Genomic DNA, 12031 nt, shown 5'->3' on the forward strand with positions numbered 1-12031 from the left:
CACCTCTCAAATTGGCAAAGATGAAAGTAATTATATATTCAATATTGGCAAAAGTGTGATCAAAATGAGTACTTCCACTGGTGAAAGGGTAAATATTTATATGTAATGTATAAAGATTATAATTTACCCATAAACCAGTAATTCAACTCCTAGAAAACTATGCTAAGGAAATCACTGAAGTTGCACAAATATATTTATGTGCAAAAATATCCCTCACTGTATTACTTTTAGTAATGAAAAATGAGAAACCACCTGAATGTCCAATAATAGGAGATTAGTTAAATAAATTATAATACAGCCAAATAAAAATATTTTAATACCACAGGAACTAAGCAAGCTGTAATGTTGAGTGGGAAGAATTAAGATACAGAATATACTCTAGATTGATTATAAATACCATTTGAATGAACTCAGACACCTTCCAAATTTCTCTTATTAAGTTTGGATGGTGGATTTACAGGTAATTTTTATTTCCTTCTTCATAATTTTCCCTACTTTCCAAATTTTCAATAAAGACTATGACTTTTATCGTGAGAAAAATACATATATGCATATTTAAGTTTGACTATATGCCCCTATCTATATATTCCTATATATGTGCATATATGCATGTGGGTAAGTTCCAATGCTGCTTTCTCTCCATCCTGAGACATGACACTGCTATCCAGAGAAGGCCAGCAGCTGCCAGGTAAGAGGAGTTCCCCAGCTCCGCTACGGTTCCCACGACACACCCACCCTCAGTCACATTGACTCTATTCTTCCCCATGTACTCTTCTCCCCCAGAGCTTCCAATCCAGAGACTCATCAACTCAGACAGTCAGAGCTGGAGGAGACCTCCAGGATGGATCAAGTATTTTTGATCTCTCTTGCACCATGGGCCCTTTGGCTGTGTGATGAAACTCATGGGATCCCGTCTCCAAACAATCATTTTACATGCATAAAATGAAACACACAGAATTTCAAAGGACACCATACATTCCTTGAGCAGTAAGGTTTTAGGCCATGTCCTTCATGTTTCATATAAGGGAACTCATCTGTGGTCAGCATTTCAGCCCCTGGCTTCTGTCACTCTGTGACCTTCTTCCCTCTGAATGACTTATGTGATTCTATTGCAGCTTTCCACCTTTAACCTCCCTTTCTACCAGACCTAGGAAATGACCCCTTGATTTTCAGAGAACTTTTCAAGGTCAATATCATTGTCTTCACTTCTAGATGAAGAGACGAAGGCCCAGGGGGGTCAGCACAGGTGAGAGGGCTGACGCTACCTGTAAGACCCAGGGGGCTCACAGGATGTGGTCTGACTCGATCAGCGCTCAATTGGGAAAGGGAAGCTCTTCTTCCTCTAGGGCTCTGAGTAGGCTCTAGGGCTGCTTAGAGGACCCAGCAGAGGTCTCCCAGAGGAAAGAGACTGCCTGACAGTGAAGCCAACCCAGAGAAAAATAGAACTTAGGGAAGGTAAGAAACTGAGAATACAGGTTTGTAGGGGACCTTTGATCCAACTGAACCTGAGGCAGGTTCCTGACTTGTTAATGACATGAGTCAACACACTCTCCCTCTCTTTCTCTCTCTCTCTCTCTTTTTTTAAAGCCAGTTTGATTCAGTTACCAAAACTGAATAAGTGCATTTAGTGAGTGTCCAAACTAAGTCAGGTATTAATTATCCTTATCTTGCAGATGAGAAAACTGAGGCAGGCCAGGAGAATGAAATGACGAGCAAGTGGAAAAGCCATGATTTGAATCTCACTCTTTCTGACCTCAGAGCCTTAACTATGACTGCATGTGAGTCCAGGTGAAGGACAAATTCATGCCTCTTTGGGGGAGTCAGAACCTTCAGCCCAGAGGTCTATTCATTGTCCTTGTATATCCTCCATCTGGGCTCAGAACAGAACATTCAGAAGCTCATAGCCACAAGACCACTCACCACAGCCACCCAGCCAGGAGGTGTGGTCTTTCTCTACACATATCTCTCAGGCTGCCAATGTGGATTCTTTTCTCCTTAGCCTTGTAGCTGATGTTCTTTCTATCTCCTCTTACCTGCACGAATGGCACAGTTTGCCCCAGAGTCCCCACAGACACCTTTAGGGAAGAGGGGTATAGGTGGGAGCAGCCCCAAAACCTCCCCATCCCCTCCTCCTTCCCCAGCCAGACACCCTCCCTGCCTTTGCCACAGCCGCTCGCTCACCTGTAAATCAGTACCTCATCGTCAGAGCAGTTGTACTGCAGCTGGTACATCTTCACCCGGGGTGCTGACTTGCTGACAGACCACTTGACCAGGGCCGAGGTGGTGGTCACTTCAGACACAAGCACAGCCCGTTCCGGGGGGCTTTTGGGAGGCTCTCCACCCCCACTGCCTCCACCTCCCCGGCTGGTCTTGCTGGAGCCAGTGATATCTGAGAGGCGGGACTTGGGGGGTGCAGTGCGGCTGGTGCTGTTGCTGAGGTGTGGCAGCTGGACGATGGAGACCTCCACCGTGGCTGTGGCCTCTCCGGCGGCATTGGCAGCAATGCAGGTGAAGGCACCACTGTCCTGAGATGTGGTGATGAAGATGTCCAGGGTGCCATTGTCATAGACAGCGGTCCTTGAGGAGTTCCCTACCAGGCGGTCATCAGGGGCTACCCAGTGGATAAGGGGACTGGGGTCCCCAATGGCTTTGCACTTGAGTGTGGCCGCCTGGCCCTCCAGAACCAGCAGCTTGTGTGTGTGCTGGGTGATGAGAGGTGGCTCGCACACAAACTCCTCCTCACGCACATGCCAGAAGTAGCGACCCTTGAGGCCCCCCGGGGAGCCACAGGTTTCCAGGTCATCGTCCCGCTCGAGCCTCCGCAGCCAGAGAAGCTCACAATTGCAGTGAAGTGGGTTACCCCCAAAACTAAAGGACAAGGGTGGGGCAAAGGGTGTGGCTGTCAAAGCCGAAGCCTGGGAGCGGGCAAAGATGGGATCAGGGGGCAGCTTCTGCAGCCGATTGGAGGTGAGATCCAGGCGGGCCAGTTTCTGCAGGTCTGCAAAGGTGCCCTCGGCTATGTGATCCAGCAGGTTGTGGTCCAGGCTCAGCTGGTGGAGGTTGACCATGCGTCGCACGGAGTCCCACGGCAGGCCATGGAGGTTGTTGTAGGAGAGGTCCAGGTCCTCCAGTGTCAGCAGGAAGTCCTCAAAAGCCTCATCTGCGATGCCACCCAGCTGGTTGTTGTTCACGATAAGGTGCTGCAGGTTGACCAGGCCCCGGAGGGTGTCCTCCCCAAGGCTTGGCAGCCGATTGCTGTCGAGATGCAGGGAGCGGAGGCTCTCGAGGTCCAGAAAGGAAAAGGGCTGGATGTGGCTGATGGTGTTCCTGGACAGGGTCAGGTCCACCAGCCCCGTCATGTTGGCAAAGTCCTGGCGGCTGATGTGGATGATGAAGTTGCCGCCCAGGCGCAGCTCCACTGTCCGCCGGTCAATATCAGGGGGTACAAAGAGCAGCCCCTTGGAGGGGCACAGAGTCCCCAGTGACTCAGACAGGTTCTGGCAGACACAGTACTTGGGGCAGGCGTCGACCACGGCAAACGCCATGCCAAACGCTAGCAGGCCACCAAGCAGGGTCTCCATGGTCTGGTCACTCAGCGCCTGGAAGGGAGAAACACAAGGTCAGGGTCAGGAGGCAAATTCCTAATGCATTCACCCAGAGCTTCCTCCCTCACGTTAACCCTCACTGCCTTAGGGAGTGGCAGAGAATGGCATGTGCTCAAGCAAGACCTAATCTCTTCCATGAATCCCTCTAATGCAGTTTTACTGTTTCTCTTTTCCTTAGCTTTATCGCCTTCTAACACACTGTTTAGTTTACTTATTTATGATGTTTATTTATTGTTTCCTGTTTCAGTCCTGTATGGTCAGCTCCAAAGAGGGCAGGTACTTTTGCCTGTTTTACTAATTGCTATATCCCAATTACCTAGCTCAATGCCTGGAACACAGTAGCTGCTCAGTAACTATCCGTTAGATGGATGGATGGATGGATGGATGGATGGATGGATGGACGAATGGATGGATGGATGGATGAGATACCGTATCATTGGCTTATCCAATAATTGAGTTTGAAAGGATGTTATGGCTGTTTTTTGAGACATGATTTTACCTTCTTAATTGGTTTAGGCTTAGCATGAAATTAAATTGAACCAGCATTCCTTAAGAATGAGGTTGTAGGTAAGAAGAGAGTTGGTGCTGAGAGACTCCAAGGTCAGTGGGGAACTGTTTCACCAAGGAGAATCCACATAGTTCATGAATCTTTGAGAATGTGGGAAGTGAAGAAGGAGGTGTGATGGGAGGCAAAGGAGTGAATTCTGAACCCTTCATAAGCAATTAGCCTCTGTCTGGACCCTCACATACATCAGCTCTTTTGAGCTTTAGGGATCCCCTTCAGAAGGAAGGGATTATCTATACACAGACGAGGATTGCTCATGGCCTCAGAGCCTCCTTTGGATCTTTACTCACAAGTTACCTTCTCCCAGAGGCCTTCCCAGATGCCCTTCCATGATCATCCCCGCCCTGCCCCACTGCATAGCCCTCTTCTCTGCTCCGTATTTTCTCCTTGAAATTTATCCCTGTCAACTTACTCTATGTTTTACCTACTTGTCTTCTTTATAATTTGTTCTTTTGCTCTAGCCGTAAAGCCCCAAGAAGAAGGGACCTCTTTTCATTCACCACTGCATGCCCAAAGCCTAAAGCACTGCCTGGCACATAGTAGGTGCTTTTACAAGGATGACTATCTAAGAAAGAAAGGAACAGAAATCTGACTTAGGTCTTTGTGCCTCCAAATCTCAACAGTTTCCTCACTATCCCATGTTGTACTAAATGTGGCCTTATTGATATACTGCTTCTTGGGGCTTTACTGCTAGAGCAAAAGAACAAATGATAACCAGTTGAGTCGGACTTTTGGAAAATCATGCGCACTGATTGTGGCTTCACTCTGTCTCCCGGGGAGTGCAGTGCTGCAATCTTGGCTCACTGCAACCTCCGCCTCCGTGGTTCCAGCAATTCTCCTGCCTCAGCCTCCCAAGTAGCTGGGACTACAGGCACACGCCACCATGCCCAGCTAATTTTTTGAATTTTTAGTAGAGACGGGGTTTCACCATGTTGGCCAGGCTGGTCTCAAACTCCTGACCTCAGGTGATCCACCCGCCAAGGCCTCCCAAAGTGCTGGGATTACAAGTGTGAGCCACTGTGCCCAGCCCCTCAAATTGCTTTCTAAACATACTAATTAGAGTTCTGCAAAAATGGCTTCTAAGGCCAGTAAGTTGGGGAAGCATTGCTTACTCTTGCTTTCTCTCACAATAGCTGTACACGCATGAGCAAGTTTAGAAGAACTGAGAAATTCTGCTGCAGTGAAACACTAAATTAATGTTTAATTTTGCATTACTCCTATTTCTTTGTACTATAAAGACATCCCTTTTATGAGCAACAGTTTTATATATATATATATATACAGAGAGAGATGATGTATATTATATATTTATATATCTCTCTCTATATTTATATATATTTACATATATCTATATATAATATATATCTCTATATATATTATATATATCTATATATATTTTATATATATCTATATATTATATATATCTATATATATTTTATATATATATCTATATATTTTATATATATATCTATATATATTTATATATATCTATATATTTTATATATATCTATATATTTTATATATATATCTATATATATTTTATATATATCTATATATATTTTATATATACATCTATATATATTTTATATATATCTATATATATTTTATATATACATCTATATATATTTTATATATATCTATATATATTTTATATATACATCTATATATATTTTATATATATCTATATATATTTTATATATACATCTATATATATTTTATATATATCTATATATATTTTATATATATCTATATATATTTTATATATATATCTATATATATTTTATATATATCTATATATATTTATATATATATCTATATATATTTTATATATATCTATATATATTTTATATATATCTATATATATTTTATATATATATCTATATATATTTTATATATATCTATATTTTATATATATCTATATATATTTTATATATATCTATATATTATATATATAGCTATATATATAATATATATAGCTATATATATAATATATATCTATATATATTATATATATATCTATATATATTATATATGTAGCTATATATATTATATATGTAGCTACATATATAATATATATATCTATATATATTATATATATAGCTACATATATAATATATATATCTATATATATTTTATATATATCTATATATATAATATATATATCGATATATATATTATATACATATATAGAGAGAGAGAGAGACAGACAGAGAGAGAGAGACAGATTCTTGCTCTGTCACCCAGGCTGGAGTGCAGTGGTACAATCATAATTCATGACAGCCTGAAACTCCTGGCCTCAAGTAATTCTCCCATCTTGGCCTTCTGAGTAACTACAGGCATGTGCCATCATGCCTGGCTAATTATTTTTATTTTTATTTTTGTAGAGTCAGATTTTGCTGTGTTGCCCAGGCTGGTCTCGAACTCCTGGCTTCAAGTGATCCTCCTGCTTTAGCCTCACCAAATGTTGGATTTACAGGCATGAGCCACCTCGCCTGGCCAATATCTTGTGGAAGTAGAGCTCCATAGCTCCCAGTTTGAGGAGCACAGATGCAGAAAAAAATAGCTTACTTTATTTTTTATTTATTTATTTATTTTGAGACAGAGTCTCACTCTGTCGCCCAGGCTGGAGTACAGTGGCGTGATCTCGGCTCACTGCAAGCTCTGCCTCCGAGGTTCACGCCATTCTCCTGCCTCAGCCTCCCCAGTACCTGGGACTACAGGCGCCTGCCACCATGCCCGGCTGACTTTTTGTATTTTTAGTAGAGACAGGGTTTCACCGTGTTAGCCAGGATGGTCTCGATCTCCTGACCTGGTGATCTGCCCTCCTCAGCCTCCTGTAATAGCTTATTTTTTTTTTAAAAGATATGTAATATATTGAAAAATCTATTCCTATCATACACTTTATTATGCATATTTGAATTCCATTATTGTGCCTCTTTAAGGGTAAATCTCCTACCTGAGACCCTTCAAGGGCCAGAGGCTTGCCCTATATTTTATCTGGAGAGAACATCACTGTGAAGTAGAAATATGATGTGAGCCAAAAATGTGGCTCAAATTTTCTAGTGGCCATATTTTTTAAAAAAGTAAAAAGAAACAGATGAAATTAACTTTGATAACGTATTTTATATAACTAGCTGTATCCAAAATATTATTTCAATATATCATCAATATAATTGTTAATGAGATGGCTAACTTTTTTAGTTTACAAAGTCTTCAAAATCTGGTGCGTATTTTACCCTCAGAGCACATTTCAAATGCTCATTAGCCATATGTGGCTATTGGCTACCATACTGGGTAGTGCTGTGAACTGTAGCTCACAGACCAAATATATCCTGTCACCTGTTTTTGTAAATAAAATTTTATTAGAACACAGCCATGCTTATTTGTTTACATATTGCCTGTGGCTTCCTTTGTGCCACCGTGGCAGAGGTGAGCCATTGCTGCATATAACACGTGGCCACCAAAGCCTAAAATATTTACTATCTTGTCCTTTACAGAAAGAGTTCGCTGACCTCTGTTCTATGTGTGTTTTTTTTTCATCTTCATCATGGGCACCTTCATTAAAAGCCTTGGCCAAAGTGCCCAGTTCCACGCAGCTCTGCCCTGGGCTCCCCACCCTGCCAGTCCCTGTTCTCACCAAGCTCCTATCTAAGGTAGACCAGCTTCACCTTACCCAGGCCCCACCAGGTCACAGGTGTTGATACATGGAAGCTTTCCACCTGCCACCTTTCCAACTTGCTCTGTGCTCTAATGTGTTCTAGCCTTCTTGGTCTCTACTTGCTGGGGCCTCATAGAACAAAATGAGGGTCTTCTCCGTTTGAATTGAGTCTTGAGTTTTCTAGCTACACCTCCCTATGATTCATTGTGGTCACAGAATGAAGAAGGCCGACATTTTTCTGCGTATGGCATCTGCTCAAATGTAGTTGAGTGGTATTCTCTATACCCACGGGAGCACACAAACAGCCACAGCCACATCCAAGGATTTTCCTTGCTAATTAATCAAGAGGTGATTGAGTGTGTGCGTGTGTGTGTGTGTGTGTATAGGGTAGTGTTCTATGGCCCCATGAGAAAGGCCATCTCCCTTATGAGCTCTTATCAGTAAATGTGGCAGTGTTCTAACGCTAGACGGCACTTCCCAACATTTTCAAGTCCTGGCACACAGGAAATGATATTTGTCAGGTGCCCCTGGGCCCAGGGCCAAGGCTATTCATGGCCTGTGCTGGATATCTTCCACTGTTCCTCCAGATCCTCTCTCCACCCTCCCACTGCCAGCTCTGCATTCTGGGAGGCTGACCCATATGGACCGCATCTGTGCAATATAGATGGACTGCCTCCACCATCCTTTATGCCTTTCCACCCTTGGCTGTGTCGCCTGCCCTCTGGTAGAGGCAGCAATGGCAACAGCAAGCAAGGAAGGCCCAGACACTTCCGGATGCATATCCTGGAGCTCAGAGGCACAGAGCCCATTGTTTCAAACAGTTGTGTCCTTGTAAATTATGCTAAACAAACCACATTTTGAAAAAAGTTTGTGGAGGATTAACAAACGTCTAATGAATTCAAATCTGTGACATAATAGAGCTGGGTAAATATATTTTAAGTAATCAGCATGGAAGATTACTGACAGAGAAGTGACTATTGAATCTTAATTAAAATTGTATTCTGAGAACTGTCACTTAATATATTGTTCTAACAGCCAAACAAAAGGCGGCTTAAATCCCAAGTTGGGGGGGAGACAAGAGGACTGGATGAATATGTGTAATTAGTGTATATCTAGGGTGCAAGGGCTCTCTCTTTTGGGCAAGAATTTGGACAAATGCTGGAAAGAGGAATGCCAGGCCTAGTTCCCTCTAAGTATCTTAGGGTGGTGTAGGTGTTGGAGGGGGAACCAGGATATCCTCCATCTGGGCTCACAACAGAACATTCAGAAGTTCATAGCCACATGGCAATTAGGGAAAAGGGCTCAGACCAGGAGCAAAGAGATAAATGAAAGTGGGCAGGAGGGGCAGTGGGATTATTTGTGGGCAAAGCTGAGAGAGGTGTGTGGGGATCAGAAGCGAGGCTGAAATGGATGTTGGTATCAAATGTCAGAATCAGCCTTCATAGGAGGAATCAATCTGCAAAGGAGCAAGAGCTTGTCTGCCCAGAATGTCTGTGAGCCTGTGCTGGGGGAAGGCAGGGTGGCAAAGAGAGGTAGATACAGGGGAGCAGGGAGAAGAAAAACACTCCCCACACCGAACCTACAGCGTTTCAGAGCAGCAGTCCAGTCTTGGGCATTTACCCAGGATAGAAACAGTATCTCCTCCCTTCCTTGACTGGGTTTCTTCATGCAGTCTTCACAACCCCACAAAGTGAGTGCCACCATAATTGCACAAGGTACCCTCGTGCAGGCAGAAAGAGGTGTTCCTGCTGGCCACTGGTAGGGTTCCCTTATCTGAGCAACCTCGTGCAGTGAGCAACTTGCCCCACCCTACCTTGTGGCCCTGAATATTGTCATCTCCATTTTAGCTACTAGGAAGTGAGGTTAAAAGAGGTTTGAGCCTGTCTAAACTCCCCTAGCTACCCTGGAGAGAACCACAATTTAAACCGAGATCGTCTGGCTCCAGGCCATGCTCAAAATAAAGGAGGCCCCTCTGGAGGCTTCCATGTGCCTGGCGTGCAGAGAGACTGGCTGTCTCCACTACAGGTTTGCTTAGTAACTGGTGGTGAACCAGCTGTTAGGCTACATGCTGGCACTTGTGTTTCCTGCTTGGGGTTGGGCCTGGAAGGGATGCTGGCATTCTCGGAAGTAGAGAGGCCTAATTGGCCCAGAAAGACCCACCTGTCAGGCCCTGATAATAGTGAGTCTCTCTCACACACATACACGTGTTCAGAAATACATACTGGCAATAATAAATATAAAGTTGTGGAACTAGGCACTTGGTTTGTGATAAAAGCCCCCAGATGTGATTTTACATTTAAAACAAAAGGGAAAAAGAAAGATGAGGACAGAGAGTGGAAAAATAACGAACATGGTGGCAGAAAAGGAAAGTTCTTGTTCCTTGGCTTGACCACAGGCATTCCCCCCAGCCAGGGGCTTCCTCCCCTCACTCCCCTCCCTGGGCTCTGCCTCCCTATCAAAACCACCTCGAGCTGTTCCAGACAGAAGAGGCAACAGTTAGCAGATGGCTGGCACAATATATGTGATATCTCTGCACCCTGATTTCCATTTAAAAGATACCTTAGCAACCAGCCGAGGAGCCGCCTGCCCCTAGAGCCTGTAAATCAAGTAAGATGCCTGTCTCCACTTCAGGTAAAAAGAAATGGTCCCTCCAGTGTGCTCCAGGCCTGGAAAATGTGAATTAATAGAGTGGGAGGGGTTGGGATCTGCCAGGGAGAGGCAGCCGCCTGCACCTTCTTTCCAGACTTCCCCTCCCAGAGCCCCACTGCTCCCCATAAATCACACCACTCAAGGTGAGCCCTGGAGGGACCAGCTCTGGAGAAAGGGTGGGGAAAGGAAACTTGAGTTCCACTTGGATGGGGGCATACAAGCCCAGAAACATGCTGCTTTTCTGATTTGGGAGTTGCCGGGGGTGAATGCTGCCAGCACCATGTGCCAGCTCCAGTATGAAGCCCCTATCCCGGCCCTGCTGTCTCCAGCACATCCACCTCCCTGCAGGGTGCCCACACACTCTCAGGAAGTGGCATTCTGAGGTTTCATCTAAGAGGTAGCATCAGTGAGTTGATTTCCAAAACCTCCTTTACAAAGCCACCCTGTATAGAGATTCTTCTAGAATCTTGAGAAGAGGCAGCAGAAGCAGGCTCAATGAGTGTGTGTTGGGGTAGGAGAGGGCCCCTGCTCCAGAGAGATCGCAGTCTGACAGGGGAGGCATAGCCTTTAACTTCAGGGACCTCTCAGTTCGACTTTGGAGTCACAGTTTCTAATTTGAAGGAAGGGGGAAAAGAGAGAAAGAGAGACAGAGAATCCCCGAGTGAGCCTCCTGCTCTCAGAAGGTTCTAGCTTAGTGGATGCAGAAAGACACCCTAAAACTTAAAGTATAATAATAATAAAGTTAAAAAAAAAAAAGAAAGACACCCACACAATATGGGCAAGAACATTCCCTGTTCTTTCCCCAAACAAAACCTTGGGGACAAGAGCCACATCCTGAATCTCCAAACTTCTTCATAAACCCGGTAAAAACAGCAGTCTTTGGTAACACAGACAACAGAAAAAAAAAAAAAAAAGGCAAAATAATGTCTAAAACATCAAAAGGGCAGAATGAGCCCATTAGGCTCTTTTTAAACTTCTATTGTGCAAGATAAGCAATTGTTATCATAAGTAAGTTATTAAGCTCAGAACCACTTCCTCTCTGTTCACAATGACAGCATTATGCCTCCGTGTTAGCACGTCCGTGATAGCTTTTATTGTGTTGCAACATAATTATGTGTTTGCCTGCCTTCTATCCTTGTGCACCTGGGAACCCTTTCTTGGCAGGGATTGTGTGTGGCTCAGCTCTGAGTCGATGGTAGCAAACCCAGTACCTGGCACGGAGTAGGCACCTGGGATATATGTTTGAGGACAGAATGAGTGAATGAATGAATAAATGAATGAATGAATTAATGGATGCTCCAGCATGAACAGACACAGTAGCCCTTGGCCCCTCTGACACCCTGTGGCCTCTGACTTAATGCAAGTGAATGCTTGCACCTCTGGGTTAGGCTGGGTGTGCTAAGGAATTATTGCCTCCAGAGAACAGTCCCCAACCAATGCTAGTGAGGGAGATAGAGGATAAATACCTCAACCACCTTCCTCACCTCCTGGGTGGGATAACTCCAAGGCACATTCTACATAGTCTTCTACAGGCCCCTAGGAGGGCTGAGCCTC

At 44.1% G+C, this 12031-nt stretch overlaps 1 protein-coding gene across 1 annotated transcript in view; it reads right to left on the reverse strand.

Moving 5' to 3' along the window:
- The window catches only part of LRFN2 (leucine rich repeat and fibronectin type III domain containing 2), a 390172-nt gene that overhangs the window by 37861 nt on the left and 340280 nt on the right, over window positions 1-12031 (reverse strand). The window contains exon 6 of the mRNA XM_063632414.1: window positions 2182-3599. Within this exon, the coding sequence (XP_063488484.1) occupies window positions 2182-3599 (1418 nt within the window). The remainder of the gene's footprint in view (window positions 1-2181; window positions 3600-12031) is intronic.

Source organism: Symphalangus syndactylus, chromosome 23 (genome assembly GCF_028878055.3).
Source record: "Symphalangus syndactylus isolate Jambi chromosome 23, NHGRI_mSymSyn1-v2.1_pri, whole genome shotgun sequence".
Taxonomy (NCBI): domain Eukaryota; kingdom Metazoa; phylum Chordata; class Mammalia; order Primates; family Hylobatidae; genus Symphalangus; species Symphalangus syndactylus.